The sequence below is a fragment of the Lutra lutra genome, chromosome 13 (assembly GCF_902655055.1).
Source record: "Lutra lutra chromosome 13, mLutLut1.2, whole genome shotgun sequence".
Classification (NCBI taxonomy): Eukaryota; Metazoa; Chordata; class Mammalia; order Carnivora; family Mustelidae; genus Lutra; species Lutra lutra.
In genome coordinates this window covers 39,635,247-39,660,228 of record NC_062290.1, presented here as the reverse complement: position 1 = coordinate 39,660,228, position 24,982 = coordinate 39,635,247, and the positions used below count along the sequence as shown (strand labels likewise).

Below are 24,982 nucleotides of genomic sequence, written 5' to 3'. Positions count from 1 at the left end.
ACTTGATCCCAGGACCCTGGGATCATGACCTGAGCCGAAGGCAGAGGCTTTAACCCACTGAGCCACCCAGGCACCCCAAAGTACATTGTGTTTTTATCATTCTTTCCCATTAGGTATTAAGTTCAAAGGAGCCAGGAACACTGTGAAACTTGTTTATCCTTATAGCTCTATATCACATTTTCTGAACCTCAGCACTATTGACATCTTAGGCTGATTAATTTTTTAATGTGGAGACAATTTTGTACATGGTAGGATGTTTAGCAGCACCCCTGGGTGTACCCAATAAATGCCAGCAGCCATCGCACACCCAAATGACTCCCAGGTGTAAATTGCCCACCAGTTGGGAGCCACTACTTTAGAGAATGGGTTCAGTGCTCAGGATTAACAAACTTGTTAACTAATTAGATGTGAGGATTGAGAGGGATGGTAGAATTTAAGAGTGACTTCCAAGGTTCTCTCTTGGGCCAGTAACTGTAGTATTGTATCACGTGAAAGATGAGGAAGCACTTTCTTGTTTGTCAATGTTTCCCTTAAACGGTGGCTTTAAAGTTGAATAGATACTCCAGATGTGACTCTAACACCACAGATTTCTGTTTTGTATTAATGAAGCACAACATATCCCCATTGGCACAGTACTTTTCCTCACTTTTCAGTAGTGTAGCATTTTTCCCCTTTATTGGTTGCTTTGCACTATTGGCTTACGTTGAAGTTGAAATCTACTAGAATCTCCTGGTTATTTTGTAAAGAATCCTGGTGGTTCTTACCTTCCTTCATCCTCCACTTTTGCACTTGTGCTTTTGAAGTGCCAGATTTTGCATTTTTCCTTTTTACATTTTATATCAGGCTCTGTTTCTGGTCTGTTAATATATCTCAAAATTTTTTGTTCTTTTTCTATTTCATATTAGCTCTCTCTGCCCAACATGATGTTCCACTGGCTGGTTGGTTAATAAAAATTTTGGCCAGACAAAGGACAAAATACATAACATTCGTGTATACTCATGAGCTGAGCTCAGAATAAAGGTCTTATAACCAAATCTTGGAAGAGAGATCTTAATAGTCAAAATATTTTCCCCTGCATCCAAATTTAAAGATTACAGAGAGCTCTAAGTGAGCACTGGCTCTGAAGTCTGCTTCTAGGAATGAAGATAGTATATACCTTCAGAGAGGCACAAAAATAATAGCTTTTCATTTCTGATTAAATAGGAAGATCCAGTCAGCCTTCTTATTCACTCTGTTTAAACTATAATGCTTAGCTCAGTTGGGGCACTGGCATATAATGGGTGCTGATGCAACAGGGCAAAATCAAGTAGTGTAGAATGGGCTTTCCAGTAAGTGCATAATACCTTCATTGACTATAAGAGAACCGAAGGACTAAGAACAGTAGAAAATATCCAAGATTGCAAATGACTATTATCTGAAGAGAATGCTATGACATACTATAGAAGAGTAATGGTCACCTGATCAAGATAACTCCTAAAATCATACAGTGCTGAAAAATAAATAGGATTCCTTGAAAGAAAGAAATATAAAACCACATATTTAGGGAGAAATAGTCAAAGTTACAGTTACAATATAATGGGTGTAGTTTTCTCTTATAATTGTCTTTTTAAATTTTTTTTAAAAATTTATGTATTTTTTTAAATTTATGTATTTATTTTTATTTTATTTTACAGATTTTATTTATTTATTTATACGACAGAGAGACAGAGAGAGAGAGAGCATAAGCAGGGGGAGTAGCAGGCAGAGGGAGTGGGAGAAAGCAGGCTCCCTGCTGAGCAGAAAGCCTGATGTGGGGTTTGATCCCAGGACCCTGAGATCATGACCTGAGCTGAAGGCAGACACTTAACTGACTGAGCCACCCAGGTGCCCTGTTTTTGTTTGTTTTTGTTTTTAGAATTAATGTTTATGTTTTATGATAGGCCCTCCTCTTCTGTCCCATGAAATATTTTGATATTAGCTAGTCTCTGCTTTTACTTTAACTATTCCAAATTATTCTTTTTTTTTTTTTTTAAAGATTTTATTTGTTTATTTGACAGAGAGAGATCACAAGTAGACAGAGAGGCAGGCAGAGAGAGAGAGAGAGGGAAGCAGGCTCCCCGCTGAGCAGAGAGCCCGATGCGGGACTCGATCCCAGGACCCCGAGATCATGACCTGAGCTGAAGGCAGCGGCTTAACCCACTGAGCCACCCAGGCACCCCAAATTATTCTTAATAGATGTTATTTACAAACATCACCACCATCATTATCTTTGTAAAACATTCTTTACTTGTGACTCTTCCCTGCTCCCTCTTACCTGTAGAATGAATTCCAAACTTGTCAGGACTTCATATAGGACACTGATTTTATTCCCGATTTATCTTTCAACTCTCCCCATGAAAACTATGTTCTACACACTGACCTACTTCATACTTTTGAATGTTCCATGCTTATCCAAACTTCTGTCACTTTGCTCCTGCTGTCATTTCTGCATGAAGTGTCCTTCTCTACTCTTGTATTTGGTAAATCCATTAGCTTTCCTTGAAGCTCACATCAAATGTGACTTTCTCAATTTTGTATTTCTTACTTTTCCCTCCCCAATCCACAGTACCTGGAACTGTGTCTAAAAATTGAGGATATGCCTAATAAATGTTTATGAAATGAGCACTTAAAAAATCTCTAAAAATATGATGTGGTGGATTTGGTTTTATTGACATTTATATGAAAAGAAATCTTACATTATACAATAGGTTATCTGAAAAGCTATGAGTATATAGTATTTTAATAAATCAAATGTATTCAGAAAATCAATTCAGTAATGCTATTTGAAAATTAAAAAAGATACTATTAGTATACGCATTCTCCTTCACTATCACATTTTGTTTATTTATCTTGTGCCATAGTCTTATGGTTGCTTAGGCTATGGGCACAAGATATGGGGAAAACCAGTAACCATTGTGGGTACATACTTTTTTAAAGTTTTTTTTAAAGTATTTTATTTATTTATTTGACAGAAAACAAATGAGAGAGCATGAGCAGGGGGAGTGGCAGAGGGAGAGGGAGAAGCAGATACCCCACTAACAAGGATCTAATGTCTGACTCCATCCCAGGACCCTGGGATCATGACCTGAGCCAAGGCAGATGCTTAACAAACTAAGCCACCCAAGCATCCCTGTGTGTATTTAACTTTAATCTAGTTTCTATTTCTTGAGTTGGGAATACCAGAATCTCCATTTTCTGTAGTGTATAATTACCATTGGTAGTATTTCTTTTTACCTATTTTATCGAAAATGTTTTTTCACAGTGACCAGCCTTTAAAGTTCTTTGGGAATATTGTTTCAGTACCCCAAGATCAAAAATAGTAAAAAATATTTTATGTTAGAAGCTAGGAAGAAGAAGAAAATTGATGACAGTCTTGCATGCTTGCATAGAAAAGGATAGCTGATGAAATAATATTTTAAATATTTTGTTTTGAAAACATATAAAAGGCTGGTAAATGATAAGAGAATGCTATTTGGGGTAAACACAAAGAATTGAATGGTAATTGTAGAACACCCTACTGTGTGTTCTTCACCTTAGTGGTTTGCTTGTGGACCTCTAAGATACTGGGAGAGGAACTGGGAGGTGAAGTGTACAAATGGGTAGTTCCTTTTTCAGTGAATTGAGAGGTAGAACATAGTGGCAAACAGGAAGTATCAATTGTCCTTTAAACAAAGTGCCGTTTTTACCACTTCAAAATGTGACAGTGATTATGATTTTTTTGCGACTTTGAACCTTGGACTAAAATGTATGCTGATGTCCAACGGGGAATTCTAGTTTGAAAAAATTAATTGGGATCTCATTGATAGCTCCACATAATTGATTTTAACTAATAATTGTGGCTTCCTATGTATCTGTTGTTCAATGTAAGTGAACAGAAAGATATTTACATTTTACATTGTAGAAATTCTTACTCCTGTATTTTAATCAGAGATTTACTATCATGATTTTTCTTTATACATAAACAGAGCACAATAGCTTATTAACATTGTCATATAGTTGACTTGTAAAATGTGCCCAAAACCTTCACACTCTGCTTAAATACCATGAAGTTGGTGCAACCTACCATTTTTTTTTTTTTTTTTTTTTTTTTTAGTCTTTACCTTCACACCCATTTTCGGAAATACTACCAATTCTTAAGTGTTTGGGGTCTTCTTTAGGATAACTAGGCTGCTTCTCAGCTTCTTATGTACTCAGGAAGCCACTTTCTCAGATTTAGGGTCAGGGTTAGAGTATGTCCTTGGTATTTTGCTGTTCAGGGACCTCTCAAGAGGGTTAGTGTTAGGGTTAGAGTTAGGGGTAGGGTTAGAAATTAGGGTTAGAAGTTAGGGTATTTGTCTACAAACTACTGTTTTATTTCATTTTATTTTATTATTTTATTTTATTTTTTATTGTTCAAATTTTGGTTAAATTTTGGTTAGTTATCATACAACTTACCATTTTAAAGATTTGAAACCTAGATCCCATTAAAAAATATTTTGACTCTTCCTAGTTATAAAAAACAATATTTATAGCTTTAATTCTAACAAGTGTATGCATAAGGAAGAAAGTAACAGAGGGAAAGAAAATACACTAAACAATTTAATCTATTATTTTTCAACCAAGTGTTTTTGTGATACTGGTACATAAGTGAATTGATCATTTGTCATTAGACCATAGACTGATTAGGATTCTGCATATTTTCATAGTCTTCAGCATAGTGTTGATACTGATCAGTGAGAAGAGGCTGATTTGTTTCATCCATGTTGCTTCTGGCACGAATGAGGCAAGAAGCACCTGTGAAAATGACTGCAACCAGTAATAAAGCAGCAACTACTGCTATGGTAACAATCTCAGAAATACTAAGATTCCGACCTATTGGGAAAATAAAAGGAGAATAAAAAATAAACAGTAAAATAGTTGCCTCCCCAAAATCAGACACCCTAAAGTTAGACACTGTTGCAGGCATTTTACCACATTCTTCATATATAATTTTTACTGGCCACATTGCTGATAATAGCACCTGTTATCCTGAAGGCACTTCCCAATTTCTCATAATAAATGGACCCTCCTGGAATAGTTATTATTAATTCCATTCTAAAGTTGAGACAATGATGCTGTAGGGTTTGAACCACTTGGGTCACTTGGTTAGGAGGACTAGAGTTGGTTTTAGAGCCCAAGTCTTTCAGAATCTACATGCTGTGTGCTCTTCCACCCTACTGCCTTTGTTGGGAAGGGATTGGAAATTAAACAAGAAACTTTTCAATTTCAGAATCTCAGAAAAAGCAGTGAGCAGTATCTCACTCGATTTTTTTTTTTTTTTTCAGAATAAAGATAAGGAGGCACAATTATGTAGTAGAATAAATTGGGGCATATTACACAGATCTAAGCTCAAAATTAATTCTCCCTGCCTACTAAAAATGTGATCTTTGACATTTATCCTTTCTAAACTAATCATGGCCAGCCCCTTCTTCCTTACTTGTAAAATGAGGATTACAATACTTATCTCAGAGGGTTATAGGGATTAAGTGCGATAGTGTGCTATATAATCAACTTAATTCCCGGTCAGAGTAGGCTCTCAACAAATGTTAAATTTAGTCTCTTTATCCCAAAATAAAAATCCAAATAACACCTTCTAAATCTAAGTGGAAAATATAGGCCATAGAACACTGTGATTACCTTAAAAGGCAACAAATTTGCTTTTGGAAATTTCCACAGTAGTTACATTTTCAATACTCACTTGGCCATTGAACTTCATAAGTATATCCCAAATTGTCTGAAGCAGTAACAAACATTTCTATGTTGGTAACTGGGGGCCAGAATGGTACCATGTTGTATTGTCTATTGTGCCCAATAGGGGCATTTTCCAGTGGAAATGTGGATACATCTAAAATATGCCAAAGACATCTTGTTATTAGACATAATAAAGTTAGTATTAATAAATTATTATTATGTTCTGAAGGTGACCTGAAATATTCTAGGATAACATAAAAATTTCTTTTATAATTTATACTAAAAAAGACATAAAAATAGTTTCACTACAGCAGAACAGGGAATTGCATAAAACCGAGTTCAAATGCTTTGAATACAGCACTAGCATATCATTCAGTAGATCAAGAAAGTTTAAAAGCAGGGAAGTTTTAATATTTTCTCATCTATGATGATCATTAATTATTTTATTTTTAAATTACAAAAGCTTATTTGAAAAAATTCATTGAAGTTATTTTTCAAAGCTTAAAAAAGATGGACCTGTAGTTTGCTGTAGCTTCATCTAAAATTTAAATTTGAGAGTTACTGTATATAATGGAAGTTTGTCCTTGAATATAAATATATCTGTTTGGTATTCTTTACTTTTTCTATTTATCTTCAGAGATATAAATATTAACTTATCTCCAGATACTCTGTTAGAAAAAACACTTAAAAATTTAAATCAAGGTCCTGAAATATTATTTACCTCCTGCCTCCTCTCCTCTTTCTACTTAAAGGCAAATTACAGACATTGTTATTATTAGTGAGTTTCTGTCATCAGGGATAAAAAGAGTGATATGCTCTTTGTGGCAAAAGATTATTCTTTTTTGTTATTGTTGTTCTGCTTTTTTGTCAATACAACTAAACCAGTTGGGATATGTCAAGACCAGAGTTGGAAATGGGCTTGGGCAGGACATGAGTGGGAATATATTTAGAAGAGCTGGGATATGTGAGAAGGCTAATGGATTATTAGATTTTCTGTTTGCAAGAAATATATTACCTAAACAGTCACTGTGATCCTAGGAAGCTCAGAAGAGTGTTTTAGCATCTACTTTGAAAAAACATTTTTGATCATTAAAATGGTATGTAGTGTTCATGTTTTTGTGACTTTTAATTTACTATGTTGTATTAATGCTAATTAAATATTTATCTATTCAAATCCGTTGAGCTCTTACCAATGCCGGACACTGGTCTAGCCATGGAGGTGATGACACTGAACAAAACAGAGAAAATGCCTGACTTCAAGGAGCTCACATTTTGGTGTACTATTGTTAATTATTTGTTAAAGTTAGATATTAAAGTTAATAATTTAGATAATTTTTTAACTTTTCATTTCACCTTTCTACTAGGATCCTGACTTGGTCAGTCTCAACCCAGTTCAGCATCAGCTATGTGATAAAGTTATACCCACTAAAATGAGTGGAATAAACAGTAACAGCAGAATTGTCATGAAACTTTCCTATGCAAGACCCTTCAGGGGCTCCCCATCCTAGAAGTACATCTAATATCCCTCAAAATCTCTACCTGTTGTCCCTCTGACCTTATTTCCCATCATTTTCCCTCCACTCTCCAGTCAGAGTGGGCTCCTTTGCTCACCTAGGGATGATCTTCCCCCATGTATTTACCTCATACCCCCTAAACGCTTTCCTGATTTTCTTTGCTTAAAAAGACTTTCCCCCATCTAACATACTATATATTTACTTACATATTTTTACTGTCATTTCTACTAACAACTAGGAGGGTTCCCGGAGGGAAACTATTTTGTGTGTTTTGAATGCTACTGTATTTCTGGTATCCAGAAGACAATGTAGGGGAATAGTAGGTGCTCATAGTATTTTTTCCAGCTTTTCTGAGGTCCACCTGACCAAAAAATTGTATATATTTAAGATGTATGACATGATGATTTACAAATGGGCAACAGGTATGTGAAAAGGTATTGAATATCACTAATCATCAGAAAATGCAGATTAGGACTGTAATGAGAGATCACATATCTTAGGATGGCGATTATCAAAAAGAAAAGAGATAGCAAGTGTTGGCAAGAGTGTGGAGAAATGAGAGCCGTTGCACACTATTGGTGGGAATTGGTGCAGCTACTATGGAAACAGAATGGAAGTTCCTCAAAATATAAAAATAGAACCACCATATGATCCAGCAATGTCACTTTGGGGGTATATCTAAAAGATGTGAAATTAGTATCTCAAAGAGATGTCTGCATCCGGGTTTATTGTAGCATTATTCACAATAACCGGGATATGGAATCAGATAATATATGTGAAAGGATTTGAGTGTGTGTGTGTAATTACTTCATTTCTTTCAGGGCATAATAGTAGTGATTGGTCTAGGAAATATATAAACTGCTTCTTCTGAAAAATTCACTGAACTTCTGGAGAACTATATTTAAACTTAATTCACACGATTCTCATTTGAAAAAAAAAAGAGATTTGAAGTAAATGTGCACATAGATAAAAAATGTTAGTGAATAAAAGTTAGTATTAGTTTGGATGTTCTATATTGTTCTACCTCACGTCTAAAGAAAGGATTCTGTAATAGACTTTTCCCTGTAAATGACTATAATTCCCTTCAGCTGTAAAATGTAACTCTTATTCCATTCTGATCCTAATAATTTTATAATCTTATGATTTTTGAAGAGTTCTCATTATCTATAAAAGCTGTTTAATACATTTTGAAAATATAATTCCATCCTCCACTCATAAACTTATTTTCAAAAAGACTTCTATTATATGGATAATTTTAGAAATTTTTCCCATCGTTTTATTTTTTCTTTAACATAGTTGTTCTATGACACTTTTTTTCAAGGGACATTTGCAGGTGCATGGAATATTTAAGTGGGTAGTTAACTGTTAGTGTTTAGTGTTCATGCAATTTATTAGTGTTTACATTGGCTTGTCCTTTAATTTTATGGCCGTATTTTGTCAGAATAGGCTTCAGGTTCCCTATTTTTCATTTACAGTGCTTTTCCCTCCATTACTCTCCAGGTAACTGAGAGATCTTATGCTATTTATAGCATACAGAAAGGGAGCAGGAAGAAATTAGCTAAGAAGCAAAGGTGTTTATCTGGTTCATCAATGACCTTTAATGGATTATTATGAATGTGAAATAATGATCTTTTCAATCAAGATATGGAAGGCAAAGGAACATTTGTTTTCATGGATGAAAGAAAGCTCCCCTTAAGAGACTTGCCAGAGTAACCAAGATTCTCCACTTCTTCTGACTTCTTAAGTAAGTGTTAAGTAAGAAAAACTTACAAACAGTCCATTTTGAATGGCTGTGTAAGTGCGGTTTGTACATCATTGTCTAGTTCCCAGAAGTGTATATTTAATGAAAGTTTTTGTTCATTCCTAAACCTATTAACTCCCATTTACTTGTTATTGTCCTAAAAGTAATACAGCTAAGCATACATAAAATGATAATTATGACTGTGAAAAGAGAAGGATGTTGTGTTATATTAAATATATGATTGCTTAGGAAAGATTTGTTGAAGAGATATTAGGTAAGATTTAGGAGTGAGCACTATGGTTGTAAAGATAAGGTAGGCATTATGAAAATCTACAATAATACTGCATTCATTGCATCTCAAGGGTTGTTAATGTCTTATTTCACTTAAAAAATAGACATTGTAAATTCTAGGTGATTCATTATGTTTGTAGGTATGTATGTAAATACATGTGAAATAAGGTGGCACTCCAACCAGTGAATTCATAGCAGGTTGATGAGCGAATATTTACATGTAAGTTATTTGATTCTTCAGGGATTTTCTGATGGAACATACGATTTTGATCAATACATTAGTTAATGCTCCTAATCAGGTTGGATTAGAAGTTTCTGGTGTATAAACAGACACACACACACACACACACACACACACACACACACACACACAGAAATAAGAGGCTGGCCGAATTGGATAGATAAATCAATAGTTAATCCCCAACATTATGTTTATGTGTGTGATGAAGTAAAGGCACAGAAGCAAAAATTTAGAACAGTTTTGAAATATGAAAATGCATGACGTTTTAACCGATAGAAGCACTTTTGTTATTTGAAAAGTAATGTGAGCCTCTCAGCTGAGTAGAACTGAAGGGAAAATGGCCTTTTAAATAATATTTTTAAAAAATGCATTAAAATGAGGTTGAAAGAGATTATCTATGCAGTGATAAAAAGCCAACATTAACTTTTAAAGTTGAATAAAATTTCCATTTGTAAGAGGCCAAAAGTAATAAAAATCAAAACTGTGGATTGTGAGTATAATTTTTTTGTCTTTTGTGTATTGAGGAAGAGCTCAGTAGGATTTTTTTATTCACAATGAGAACGTTCCAAAAAAAAAAAAAGAAAAAGAAAAAGTAAAAGGCAATGCCAATGTTCATTGGAAGAAAAGGGGAAGAAAAAATTGAGGAGTATGATAGTCATCTTTTCATACAAAATGGGAAGGAATTATGTGCTTAGTCTGAGTGAATGCTAATAAATATCTTATAACCGTTGTAAGAGATGTTTCATCTGCATTTTCAAAGTAGTTTGGGATATTTGGAAACGTCTAGATATCACAGCTATTTTATCCTTATTTTGAAGTGTAGTTCAGATGTGTCGAGTCCTTACTCTATAGTGATAACTCTATTACCTAAGCAGTGTCCTTGCTGAGCCTGCAAAAAAGCGTATGAAAACATCTCACCAGCATTATATCTCCTCATCCATTCATCAAAGACTGCATCAGTGAAAGTATGTAGGAGGACAAAAATAGGATCATTTGGAGATAAATGGGTTTGTCCCCCTGTTCCATTCAGAAACAGATGAGCCAGATTGTGAAGGCTTCGAATAGCAGGGTCATATTTTCCTGTGGGATCACTGTAACCTAGATAAAAAAACATGGGTGAGACTAGTAAAAGCCATCGCAAACATCTTACTTTCCAAATCAGCGGCAGTGATTAAATTGGGAAACAATTTTTCCTAAGCTTCTCAGGCCAATTTTTACTTTACTGTAATAGCACTGCTTCTCTGTACCTATGGTTGGTGTCATTTCCTGCTCTACCCAGAGCTTGGTTAGCTTTAAACTAGTGGCCTGATTTGCTAAATGTAGCCTCTAGGTTAAAAATAATGGCCTGCAAAGGATACCAGTCAAAATATATAGAACACACTATTTTGACAAGGCAAACATTGGTCTAGTGGAAATAAAGACAATGGAAATCTCCAGCTTCTTCTAAAAACTGCTGGCACGATTGGGAGAACATCCCTCTGATTGTCCTGGAACTTACATTGCCAGATGTTACTTTAGTTTCCTGCCTTATTCCTTTTTTTTTTTTTTTTAAGAATTTATTTATTTATTTGACAGAGAGAAATCACAAGTAGGCAGAGAGGCAGGCAGAGAGAGGAGGGAAGCAGGCTCCCCGCTGATCAGAGAGCCCGATGTGGGGCTCGATCCCAGGACCCTGAGATCATGACCTGAGCCGAAGGCAGAGGCTTTAACCCACTGAGCCACCCAGGCGCCCCTGCCTTATTCCTTTTGACTGTCAGCATATTTATTTTTGGAAAGTTATCTTATTTTTGTAGAAAAGTCACAATTTCTCAGAACGTTCTTATCATGTCTGTACTAGTTTTAAACATCTGGACAGCCTATTGGTTGAAATATTTCTAGGACTTTTGATAATTATCTGTATTCTACATATATATTTCCCATATTCTATATGATATATATATGCTATTCCCGTATAATATGTACATTTCCTGTACTACATGCATTATATATATTTCTCATGTTATATATCCTCATATTATATATGTATTTTCCATACATATTTTCATACATATATATATGTACATATATGTATAAATGGCAAAAGTGAGGAAAGATCACAAACAAAAATGGAGGGTCTATGATGTGGGATGGAGTAAGGATCAGAGGTTGGGACAGCAGGGAAAAGTTACATACTATAAAATAAAATTAGAATTTAAAATACATTAACCCATTTGTATAATTACACTCATTTATTCAGCCATGTTTCATACTTTTATCCCATTATTGTTTTTTATTTATAAAATATTTAAAGATTGTCTGTAACATAATGGGCATGTTGGTAGGGGCTGGTCCTTTTCATATGTTCTGTAAGGACATCAGAGCAATTTATCTTTTGACTGAGCTTCAGTAAGATGCAATCTACACATTCTTTTAAAAATTAGTGCTTATGGCCTTAGTTTATATATACCAGTTTAGTAAAAATATAGCGATGATATATTGAATAATCTACAAAATCAGTGCATTCATATTTAATCATTAAAATTAACATGAAGATAGAAGAGAATGGCATACACTTTTGATGATAAAAGGGGACAGAATGAAAATAATGATGAGATTTATATTTCAAGTATCTCAGATCATGGGGCCAGAGAGATCTATTCCCATTCTTTTTCAGAGGGAGGAGTCTAATATGTTTAATGCTACATATAATGTGAATTTTGACAGTAAGAGATTTTTAATACTTAAATGTGATTCTGTTGTTTTAAAACTTTAAATATGTTTCAATAATGATTTACCGATATCAAAATTCATCATATAAAGACACTGGACTTAGAAAATTTGGATTTGAAATTGTGCTCTGTTACTGAGTATCTTGGGGGATATTCACTGTAGCTCTTTGGTCTTTAGTTTCCTCAGCTTTAAAATGCTTGAATTAAATAGGAAAATCAAAGTAAATATTACATGGTAATTTGAATATTTTTAGACCTTTTAGAAAAGTTACAGGATGATATAAACTTAAATAAAATGAATGCCCCAACCAGGCTTTATTGACTGTCAACTAATTGTTTAGAACTTTTTATTGTTATTTTTTAAGAAAAAATTTTGATAAGCTCTCGAAGTCTTGAATATTATTTGACTCTACTAGAATTTGATATAGTTATACACTTATTGATCAGCCACCTAACAGATTTGTTTAAATACATTTTAGGTATTTAAGAGATTGAAGAACAATTTCCAAGGGCTTCTCCTATGATAATTAAAAAGAGTTTCATGGTCTGACACTTTTCTTTAACAAGTTCTTTCTTGAGCAAAGAACTGTGACTGCATCATAATTGGAAGAAACATTCCTGTAAATTCACAGGATCAATGCGGCTTTCAAAGATTTTTCAAAAAGATCTGAACGTGAACAGTTCAGTTTACGTGATAACCAGATGAATTCAAAACACTGATTTCTTTTACTTACCTTCCACTGTGTTTCGGAAACTGTTTGTAGAATTGGAATAAAAAGGAGGAGTGTCGAATAAACCAACTTCCAAGCACTGAGCGACATCCTGTGGTTCAGGAAGACGTTGCACCATTGGTCTAGCCACATTTCCAGATGGATTTCTCCTAATTGGTCCACCCTCAGTACCTGGAAAAAGGATGGACTATGTAAACATTTATAGAATATTTAGAGATCTTATCTTTGCTCTTTAATTTTTATTAATAGCAAGAACATGGAAAGATAAGTTCTCCTTGGTAGAAGAGAAAATTTTTTAAAAATGCTTACTTAGGAGCATTACAGTGAAAAAATCTAAGTTATCATGGCCACTTCTGTGAACAGAATTAGATATGCGATCCATAACATCAATAGAAGATTTTAAAATAGATATGTGATCTATAAAATCAATGGAATCTATAAAATCACAAATAGATAGAGGTTCTGATATTTTTAATCGATGTATGCTTCTGTAGTGAGAATATTCTAACATAAAAATTCCTTGGAAAATTGAATTTTACCAAAATCTCATAAACCTAAATTCCACGGTGAAATCTGTATTTCACATATATGTGAAATTCTGTACTCAAGTGTTATTTGTTTCAAGCCTTCAGAGAAATAAAGAAAAACAATCCAAAATCTCTTTGGGACATGGTCTGTACTTCAATCAATTCATGTTTTACAGCAATTGATGTAAGAAATAATTAGACTTTTTAAAAGACAGTAAGACAAACAGGAAACAAAGAGCTGTGATACTCGGGGTAATAGGATAGGTGCCTTAAGGGAGGGAGAGAGAGAGAGAAAGAGAGGGAAAGAGGCAGACTGGAAGGTAGAGAAAGGAGACAGAGAGAGAGACAGAGAGGGAGACAGAGAGACAGAGACAAAGAGATAGAGACTGAGAGAGAATATCAATCCTTTCTAGTTGAATGACTCCAGAAGGGTGTCATTAAAGGGGAGAGATTTGTAAAGAGCCCTGAAAGACTGAGGAGAATTTTCAGGTGAAACAGGAGAAATGTTACAAGTCAGACATTTTAGGCAGAGGTAATAACGACAGATGATAAGCTTTCTCCTGTCTATAAGATATGTTCTGTCAGAGCAAGAATGCTCTCTGTACTCGCTCACCAGCACACCCCTTAATCTTGGTATAGTGTCTGGCATGTAACAGATGCTAAATCATCTTTTGGTGTATGCTGATGTATGGAAAGATCATGTCAGCTATAAAAGAGGGCCTGTGTGGGAAATAACTTGCCTTGAGCACAGGGTGATGTATGAGAGTAGTGGACGGGGAGAACAATGAAAACCTAGACCAGAACCATACGTGAAGAAATAAAGAGCAATAGGATAAACTTATATTTAATTCAATAAGAAGTGAAGAGAAATCTTAGGTAGTTGGGAGGAAAGGAGATTGGTTAGGAGCCTTTTGCATTTGTCTGTTCAGTGGTCCCAGAGGAATGTGTGTGTCCTACCAGTATAAGCAGAATAATCTGCATTTATGGGATGGGAGAAGTGATCTTACAACTGCAACTTGTATACATTTTACCTCATTCATAAAGCTTACTATGTTGTAATGTTTATAACTGACCTAATGGTTAATACCTGATGAATTAGCATAGCAAATTTATTTATATAATATAAAAATTAAACATATGACAATATTGAGATTAGAAAGTAGATGTACATTTTTTTTAGGTATACATTATTATTAGAAGTTTCAGATACCACTGGCTAATATATCAATTCAAGTTTATATTTTAGGGATTATTGTTCAGGAGCTGTCAATAAATTCCAAGAAAAAATAATAAATCCGTGGGTTTTGAAAACACTACATTTCTAATTTTGCCCTCATGGAGTTTCATAGTGGAGAATTCAGATAGTAAAGAAACTAGTTTAAACCAGTTTAATTTAACCCAAGAGTATTTAGGTTTGGACCAAATAGGCATGGACAACCTCTGCCTAAAATGCACCTAAAAACATTGTACAGATTGGAGTCTTGTGGAGTTTTCATGCAGGAAGGAATAAAAAGTTCTGAGTGTGTGAAGGAGAAAGTAGATGGAGGAAATACTGTCTAGCAACAACAGTATTTTTCATGTGATGAATCAAACATGATATTTTACTGGTTAGAAGAGACTTAGGTGTCCCTAATTCATTCTTTCAAAGTACCAAGTTTGGCGCATTAATGGAACATTGGAGAGACGTGGTACAGCAAGCCCATGAAAACACAGGCATATGATATGTCTATGCATGGCTGTCCTGTAAAACATGATAAAAAAAAAAACCCACAGGAATGGATCATTTCATCCAAGAACAGTAAAGAAAGGAAAGAATCTCTAGGAGAATTGTTTTTTTAAAGATTTTATTTATTAGAGAGAGTGAGAGAGAGCATGTAAGCACAAGCAGGGGGGAGGGGCAAAAGGGACAGAGAGAAGCCGGCTCCCTGCTGAGTGGGGAGCCAGACTTAGGGCTTGATGGATCCCATGACCCTGGGATCATGACCTGAGCAGAAGACAGAGGCTTGACCAACTGAGCCTCCCAGGTGCCCCTCTCTAGGAGAATTAAATACAGTATCATATTAAAGCATTTGGCACCAAATCAGTTGCATAGCATGTGTTGAATCAACTATTAGTTTCCTTTTATCTTTCACTGGCCTAATAAATAAAATGCTTGGCATTTATATTTTGAACTAAGACAAGGAGTAATCTTCAAATTTGTTTCATTTAAAATACTTAATCTTCAATTTTTCATGAAACTTTGTGTCCTGTTATGAGACTTAGACTAATTGACCAAGAGACTATGACCAAGGGACTTCTCTCCTATTTCCCCATTTAAACTATGCTACATTTTGGTATCCAATTATCTGTATCATCTGAAAATGTCTGGAAAAAAAATCCCAGGCCAAAATACAATAGCCTGCTCAAAAATTAATGTTTTGGTATCTAAAGATATATTGATTCTCAATTGTATTTCAAGGTGGGGTTACTCATTCAGCATGCCAAACAAATAAAATTTTTACTCTAAGGTTTAAGCGTCTACAGAAAAAAAAAATTAATATACTGTCACTTCCCTCTTCCTTTATTCCTATACACAGCTAAATAATTTTCTAATGGTGAAAAAAAATCTACTGAATTTTTTTGTTCTATTTAGAATATTCTTTTTAAGAATATCCTTTTTTATGTTTATAAAGGAATTTAATATTTTAAACTTAAAAGAATGTACATAAAATGTGCTATGAAGATAGTAATAAAATAAATTCCTGAAATCTAGTTTTTACATGGAAGAACAAGCTTAAAATAACTGAGCATGCCTGAAGAAGAAAAAAAAGACAGGGTAGGGAGACTCTAATAATTAAGACCTTGTGTTAGTACCACAGAGACTAATAATGTGATCCAAGGAAGAGAATGGTACACTCAGGAACACATCCACATATCAGAGAAACTTGGCCTAAGGCAGAAGTGGCATTTAAATCACTGGAGAAAGGATGCTAGTTAAGACAGCTGGTTAAGCATTCTCTTTATGTGTTTGCTTTGAGAGTGATGGAAAGTGATTGGCTGGCAGATCTTTTCTGTGCAGTACCTTCCTTTCCTTTTCTTTTTAAAAAAGACTTATTTATTAGTTTTCTTTACTTGAGAGAGAGAGAGAGAGAGAGAGCAGGGGGAAGGCAGGGAGAGAATCTCAAGCATGCACCCTGCTGAGCACGGAGCCGGATACCTGGCTCCATCCCAGAGCCCTGAGATCATGACCTGAGGCAAAACCAAGACTCTTGACACTTAACCAACTGAGCCATCCAGGTGCCCCAGTATCTTCCTTTACTTAAGGATATCCTTCATATCACCTTTTGTTTTGACCCTTTGACTAGAATTTTACTCTTTGGGCTCTTCAACTGTTTCTGCACATTTCAAAGATTTCTCAGGGAAACAATTTTCTGTGAAAGTCCAGCAGAAGACACATGACTCCTGAGCAGTGCTGAGTGTGCTAAGAGGATGAATTTTATATAACCATACATTTCCAAAATAAGACAGTGAACATTTACGAAATAAGAGAGTGAGCAATGCACTAACCAAATTGCTTAAGAAAAGCCATATCAAAATGTTTAGTCTCCCCTGGAACCTTTGAGATTGCCTTGAATAGCCCCAGTGTTCAAGGAATATATCTGTACATGGATTCTCTATATAGTAAAAGTAGATATTACTCTGAAGTCCTTAGTAGAATGAAGGGCAACACAATTGATCTCTTTATCTAAAAGGGAATTCTGAACCCTGGATGTCATTTAGAACTTACTATTACAAAGAGTTCCCAGGGTATCATAATCCTCCAAGGATTCACAGACCACTCGCCATTGAGAAAAGACAGAATTCAGGCTGATCAGAGTGGGATCAAAGTTGCTTCTGGATCCCATCAGGTCATCGGTGCAAATGTCACAGATGTTCTTCCCAGTTGCAAAATTCCAGTAGGGAAGGGAGAACGAAGGATCCTGCAACATTTCCTAGATCACAGAAACTTTTATTAGTATTCTCTGCTTTTGTTTAAAATTCTCCCTCTTCGCTTGGTTTTCTCCCCAGCGGTGTGTTTCTATCAGCTCTCTTTGGGCAATTAGAACCAGTGAGAGTATCAGTGGTGTCTGAGGGGCCAGAGGAATTAAACACCTTATTTAACAAGGCTTCTGATATACTACAAGTCATTCAGCATACAGAAGTTTCTGCAAATGATTTTTTTTTTTTGGGTGGGGGGGGATTCTTCCCTTTCTTTTTTAAGCAGGTAATCACATTTCTATTGGTTATACCAAAAAGTACCAGTAATAACTTTCACCCTTTGACACTTTACCTCCTTCTGTTTTCATATCTTGAATTCAAGCCTCACTAAGTCTGGGTCTGGAGCCAGATCCAGCCTTTAAATATGTAGAGCAGTACTTTTTGTTTTGTTTCTGTCTTTTTAAAATTTAACTTAAACGACTTCAGGCATTTGGAGTCTGACCTTTAAAATGTTTTGTGGGTTAGCAAGGGCAGTGGGAGAAGCCTATGGATCGGAGCGACGAAGACCTCAATGGTACAATCCAGGTTTTCCAAGCCCCAGACACAAGGATTTGACTTTTCACAGGTTACATAGTCTCACACTTACCTTACCTGCCTGGGCACTGAAGGTGTTTTACTTAAAGACCCCTGCTTCAGAATCTAAACTGTTAAGACTTGGGTTTCTGCTCGAAACTAATACTGTCAGGAAATACTGAACAGAAGCAAAATACTTCTTTGTGCATACTGTTCTTTAAACCAGGTCCAAGTTTCCCTTCCGAGCTGACTCAACAATTTTTAAATGTACTGGACTCAAGATCACATGCTTCTTTTATTGAGTTCCCTAAAACATGCATTTATTTTACTTGTTCTCATTCCCCTTAGGCCTTTGGGGAGTATATTTAAAGCATGGGATTGACATGGAGAGCCTGCCTTTGTTTTATCTCACCTCCAAAGCATTTAGTACTTTTCTGCCTTTTTACTTTAAACCCTTCCCAGGAAGTATTTCCATGCCCTCAGGGTGTTTTAGAGGACCCAAAGCTTTCCAAGGAGTACTCAGTTATTGATCTCCAGGGGTTGAGAGCCCTTGTTTAGAAGCCATTGTTCTGGTTCACAAAAATTAGTGGCAGCTTCCAAGGGATCAATAAGAGTCAGTTTGTGGTTCAGAGCTGACATTTGGGAGCTGGAGCATATTCATGTGGCATTTCAACTGTGCATTACATTTAGATTGTAATTTGTTGGATCCCTTGTGCTGTTGGGTTTTAAAATGGTAAGTCATAGAGGTTGAAGTTTACACAGGCAAAATCGAAGCATTTAGATACTTTCCACCTGCTCTTTCATTTTGGTGTGCCCATGGGAAAATGACTTAAAGGCACAGAGATCTGGAGCTGATTACAAATGACAGATTTATCTACTCGTCATGTACTAAATGTCTTACTTGTAATCGGAACTATAAAATATGAAGTTCGGAGTATCAGATGAATTAATTTAATCACTCTCAAACTGTGTATGTTTGGACTGCTTTCATACCAATATTTTATTCTGTATTCCAACCATTTACTTTGTGATAATGCTGACAGCAGGCATACTACAAATCAATAGGTGAATCTAAACACCTTTTCTGCCCTCAGATATTTTCAGATTAATTTTCAGATTTTAATTTGAGGGAAAGAATTCATTTCATTTAGAGAACGGGTTCACTCTGTGGATTTCCTTGTTGAGATACAATAATTTAAAATGTCACTTGAAAATTCCAACACTTCTCTCAAGAAAAAGCAATTGGCAAAAGAAACTACGATAATAAAGATATCTGTGTTAACGGATCCTTTAATGTGGCTAGAGCTTCTCTGCTTAAAAATAAGCAGGAAATATTTATGTTTGGGTTGAGGTTCACTTTATGCTCCCCAGAGAGTTAATGCTATTTAAGGAAAAATGCTGTCTGATTGATATGATATTTTATTAGGTTTCTTCCACAGGCCTTGAAGTGTCAGGGGTCATGGAAACAAAATGGCACTCAATGAAAATATGACTATATAAATGTAAAAGATATTTTCCATAATTTAAACCCTGTACTGTATTAGAATCATCAGCTGGCATAATGGGGGATGTATTTGGGACTTGGTAGCCTCAGAAGTGTATGCACACTTGTTTTCATCCAAACCTGGAGGAGGGAGTATTGGTTTATATTCAAGAAGGAAGACATAGCAAATGAGATTTTTTTGTTGCAAGACATATGAAGATCATTTTTTCAATTACAGAGCTATAGACTATGTCCAACACTTTAAATCACACCTACAAATGTCCCAACTGGCTCCCTCATCATTGATACTACCATCTTTTCACAAACCCTTCACAAAAGAGAAAGATTAATTAGTGAGTAAGTAATCAGTAGAGGGAGAAACTTCACGAATGTCAGAGGCAGATTAATCACATGTTTAGATCATTAAGAACACAGTGAGTTAAGATGACTTACAAACTGGACCTGAGAACAGAAATGTTCCATACATACCTGCAGGTCTCTTTCCAGCTGCAGGAGATGGTACCGGTGCCACGTGAGGAAAGCTGGTCCTTCGTGAGAGAAATCCACTTCACCAAAGCTTTCCTGTCCTGGCCCGAGGAAAGTCTTTTTGACTGAGTAATAGTGTGTCCAAACAAAGTAGTTATAAATGGAAATGTTTTCAAATTGTGGCGTGTTGCCATCTGGCCCCAGTATTTCTTCTGATCTCCTGGTCGCAATGACAAATTGAGGGTGAATTGTGCGCTTTGCCATGTCTAAGGCCTGGATGAAGTGGTTCTTCTCTTCTGCACTTAAGTCCAGAAGGTTTCTCCTGACTTCAAGGATACAAAATTCAACCATGAAAGCATCTGCCTCATGAACCATAATCATAACGCCGTGTCCCATTTACCCATAAACAATAATCTGCATAAATGTTTAAATCATTTTATACTTTTTAAAAATACCTCTTACTAAAATGCCTTCTTTAGGCCTGTTTTCATCCCCCACCCCTTACCCTAGGATTTCTGTTAGCTTTCTTTAATCTGACTGTGGAATTCATGATTCTGTGATCTTGTAATTAGTTCTGTTTACCATTGCTATATTTGGGGAACTTTCTACATTCTTAAAATCATAAACCTTGCAAAAACATGATATAGTGGTTAAGGCCAGAGACTCATTCTGTGACTCTGCACTCATTTTTCTAAGTCTCAGTTTTTCATCTGTCAGGTGTATATAAAAACAATATCTGCTTTACAGAATTGTAAAGATTAAAGAGTACACACATAAAATTATATCAGAGCCTGGCTAATAATAAAGACTCAATAAAACTCTTATTAGACCCTTTGGTCCAATGTTTGGCACATAGAAAACAAGAAAGTATTTCTGGTTTTACTCTTCAGAGCTTTGCTATTTATTGCTATTTAATAGGGCACAGGTGAGGTTCGTCATCTAAAATGGCTGAACTTGACCATAACAGTGGGCAGTTTCGTTGTGTGTTAGCAAGGGCAGTGGAAGAAGCTCATGGTTTAGAGTTAAACTGACCTCAGGGGTGAATTCCAGGGTTTCCAAGTCCCAGCTATATGGATTAGACCTTTCTGAACCTCGCTTATGACCATTAACATAACTACCTTGATAAGTTACAAAAAGGTCTAGTCATGGGGCGCCTGGGTGGCTCAGTGGGTTAAGGCTCTGCCTTCGGCTCAGGTCATGATCTCAGGGTCCAGGGATCAAGCCCCACATTGGATTCTCTGCTCAGCAGGGAGCCTGCTTCCCTCTCCCCCTCTGCCTGCCTCTCTCTCTACTTGTGATCTCTCTCTTTCTCTGTCAAATAAATAAAAAAAAAAAAAAGTTCTAGTCGTAAACACCTAGCACAGTTCCTTGAGTAGCATGGATGCCCAGTAAGTGTTTTAGAAGAAAATCGCATAACTCACATCTGAGCCTTGACTCTTTAAACTGCATAAACTTATTATCCTCTCCAAGCCTCATCTCCCTCAACCGAGTTATAGGATTTCCAGGTATTCTTCCAGCTCCAGTGATTTAGGTTTCTGTTAAATGCATTGAGTCTCAGGAAGAACTGTGTCTCCTCCACTGATATCCCCACTTACCTGTGAGAACCCTCTGGTCACAGGCAACTCCTCTCCAACCAGGACGGCAAGTCCCACAGTTGTGTCCTGAGAAATTGCCATTGCAGAGACATGTCCTGTTGAAGAACCGTGTGGGCCAAGCCTCCCGATCATCTCTGCCATCATGGGGGTAATGAGGACTATGGGGTCTGGAGTCTGCGGTCACTGCCTCACACCTGCCCCTTCCTGATGTGGAGCCACAGCGGTCAGTCCCAGGCCCAGACAGCGGGGACAGATTGGGGCAACACACACCGTTTCTCAAGGCCTCGACAGTGGCACACTCTCTTGGGAACTGAGCCCAGGTCCAATGAAAAAAAAGCAGGGGCAAGAAGATGCATCCCAGGGAGAGGAGTTTATGAGCTTTCATTCTGCTCTAAACAAGAGCGAAGAACAAATCTCTGGTTTACAGCCCTTTGTGTAGAGACTGAAGCACATCAATTAAAAAAGGAGCTGAAAAGAAGAAAACAAAATGAAATTGTGCCAGTTCTCTTTCAGGTCTGTTATAAACAGGCATGAGCCCTTCCCAACCCCCTTCAAAATGCCTTTCATATCTGTAAAATGACATTTTTAGCGAATCATAAAAATACTAATTTACCTTTAGAAACTTGACATGTATAATACCTACATAATTAAATCCCCGCTCTGAGCATTTAGTTTTCTTCATTTTAAATTTCTATTTATTAAAAAAAGAACTCATCATAGATGTCTCTTATCAAAAGCATTCATTAGCAGGTCACAGCCATTAATTACATTTAACCATGAAGCTGGAAGAAGAATTGGAAGCAGATCTTCAGCGAGTTAATTTCCGTGACTTAAAGTCTCCCATCCTAATGGAGATTTGGCGGGAGTCCACCCACTCCCCATAGAGCTTCTCTCCAGTACCTTTCACTCCGGAGGGGATTCTCTGATGAGCCCCTCTTAGAGCTGAGTGTTTTATAGTGGTTTCTCCCCTGATGTCAGAGCCGTTAATTGCATGTGGGTTTCTGCTTGATTACTAATCCCAAATCTGCTCACTCAAACTGGGAGGGGCTTTGTCCTCTTCCCCACCCTTTACTAATCCCCTTTCAGTCCAGTGCGTTTTTCTGCTCTTTAAGTATTTGGTTAGCACATGATTCCCTTCCCACTGATTTCCTTGTGATGCTTAAAGTTTTAAGAAAAGGTCAGAGGCAGTAATTTGGAATAGAAGTCAGAGAAACTAGGGAGCTTTTGTTTGCATTGTAGAGATTTAGGGTCTTTTCCCCCTTTGATTTATATCTTTAGAAAATAAATGAGATTACTTACACTTTCTTAGTGACACAGGGCTAGACTATTACTTTATCTGCTTTTGATTATCTTTGGTCTTGAAAACAGATGCTGCCATTCTTATAATTTCTATGGAGAATAATTGTAGTAGAAAAGTCATCAGAGGGGCGCCTGGGTGGCTCAGTGGGTTAAAGCCTCTGCCTTCGGCTCAGGTCATGATCCCAGAGTCCTGGGATCCAGCCCCGCATCAGCAGGGAGCCTGCTTTCCCCTCTCTCTCCGCCTGCCTCTCTGCCTACTTGTGATCTCTGCCCGTCAAATAAATAAATAAAATCTAAAAAAAAAAGAAAAAAAAAGAAAAAAAAAGAAAGAAAAGTCATCAGATACAATTACAATAAATCACAGGGCAGTGCCTTCCCTGGTGCCTCTGGTGTTGACAACTGGGTACTCCAGCTCCCTTCCCTCCTTTGGGGTAGGGTCCATCTCTGTGGCAGAGCATCCCAGGGACACTGCTACTTCTGCTGTTTAGGAGGTAACCACTGAGTAACTTATTCTCTCCTGCTTTCTTTGTAGGCAGTCTTAATCCAAGGACACTAATTTTAAATTTTAAAAGTGTGGGAATTTTAGTGGCTTCATACAAACATTAGTCAATATCTCAAGTTTCATATGCACCTGGGGTACATTTAAGGGTGAAAAATAAGGTCTAGAAAATGATATTCAGTAGTCTTTTCGGCTATTTGGATTTTTTAGTCCAACTTCTTACTGGATGAAAGTAGATGATCATTTTTCTCTCTCTAATAAAGGTGGTTGTCATGTACCATTGGTCTCTTAATTTGGACAAAAGAACTGAGGTCATGTATGGTGACATTAGGAGAACAGAGTGATGGATATTTGGAAACTCTGTATTATCTGTGTAACTTTTCTGTATATCTAAAATTATTATAAAAATACAATGTTTATTTTAAAAAGCTATTTTAAAAACTAGGTAATCTATTCATATATATTCACATATATATTCATGTGTGCAGATATAAGTATACCACAGTGGGTCACATTATGTTGAAAGAAAAAAAAAATGAAGCTTTGCCCATTACACCTCCTCGTTATGTAATTCCTACAGTTACCTCAGGGTACCCTGTGTGCAGTGCGATACACGATACGCACAATGCAAGGCATCAGTATCAAATCACATAATATTAATTAAAATTAAATGTAAGAATAAATATAAAATGATGCCCTGGTCTTTTCTTTCTGGACCCCTTTAGGTGATTGTGAGACTCCCATTCTGGAGATCACTACTAAGGGTGATCTCATGCAGTCACATGGAATTTATCTATGGACTGCTGAATCCCAAGTTAGGAGCTCTAATAACACTCGCTCCCCAGAGGTCCTGACGTACATATCTAACTGCCTGCTCACTAAATCCACTTTGGTGCCCAAGAGATTCATCAGACACTTATAAAATGTGTTCTTCTATCTTTCCCATCTCAGTAAGTGGAATCATTGTTCATCCTGTTGCTTTGGGGGAAAAAAACAACAACACACAGAAGTCATTTTGTTTTGTTTTTCTTCTCTGTTTCATGCAAACTACATTCACTAGTTGAACTAACAGAGTCTAACTTGAAGCCATCATTAGCTCTTTCCTGCCCTGCGGCAACTAATTTATCTCCTTACCTTCCATGCTTAACCACACAGAAGTGTTTTCTCCATACAAGATGTTATTCTCCACTTAGCAGCCTGAGAGATCTTTATTGCTAATACCTGATGACCACTGCTCTCAATAAAACCCTTCAGTGGCTTCTAAACACACATAGAATAAAACCCAAATGCATACAGAAGTCTACGTGATCTGGCCCCTCCTATCTCTGACAACCTCTTTCCATCCTCCCTGTTACGTCTTTGTTCAATTGCAAGCTGATTACCCGCTCTGCCATGGCCCTAGGTCTATGTATGACTCTGTGTGTCACTTCATTCAGGTCTCTGTTCCAATGTTACTTCTTCAGAGAGGCCTTGCCTGACAATCCTGCATGCTAGTTCCTAACCTCATGGTTCATCACTTCCTTTTAAAGACTTAGTCTTCGTAGTACCAAACACTTCCTGTAATTTTTATTACATAGTATATTTACATTGTTTCTCTCACTCATCAGAGA

At 36.4% G+C, this 24,982-nt stretch overlaps 1 protein-coding gene across 1 annotated transcript; it reads right to left on the bottom strand.

The window, feature by feature from the left end:
• Positions 1 to 4,586: 4,586 nt before the first annotated feature.
• On the bottom strand, positions 4,587 to 21,959 carry TYRP1 (tyrosinase related protein 1). Its single transcript, XM_047700329.1, has 7 exons — positions 21,575 to 21,959; positions 19,983 to 20,305; positions 17,247 to 17,451; positions 12,957 to 13,124; positions 10,433 to 10,612; positions 5,735 to 5,881; positions 4,587 to 4,869 (listed from the first exon to the last, which is right to left on the bottom strand). Exons 1-7 carry the CDS (start codon positions 21,957 to 21,959, stop codon positions 4,664 to 4,666), a joined length of 1,614 nt encoding a protein of 537 aa, XP_047556285.1. The 3' UTR covers positions 4,587 to 4,663.
• Between the last annotated feature and the right edge of the window lie 3,023 nt (positions 21,960 to 24,982).

Bases quoted from the DNA above. Each gene is read 5' to 3' on its own strand.
- TYRP1 (XM_047700329.1), bottom strand. From the start codon at position 21,959: ATGAAAGCTCATAAACTCCTCTCCCTGGGATGCATCTTCTTGCCCCTG. The intron at 17,452-19,982 runs GTATGTATGGAA...TCTGTGATCTAG, and splicing joins AGCTGGAAAGAGACCTGCAG to GAAATGTTGCAGGATCCTTC. The intron at 13,125-17,246 runs GTAAGTTCTAAA...TCCTTTTTCCAG, and splicing joins CCTGGGAACTCTTTGTAATA to GTACTGAGGGTGGACCAATT.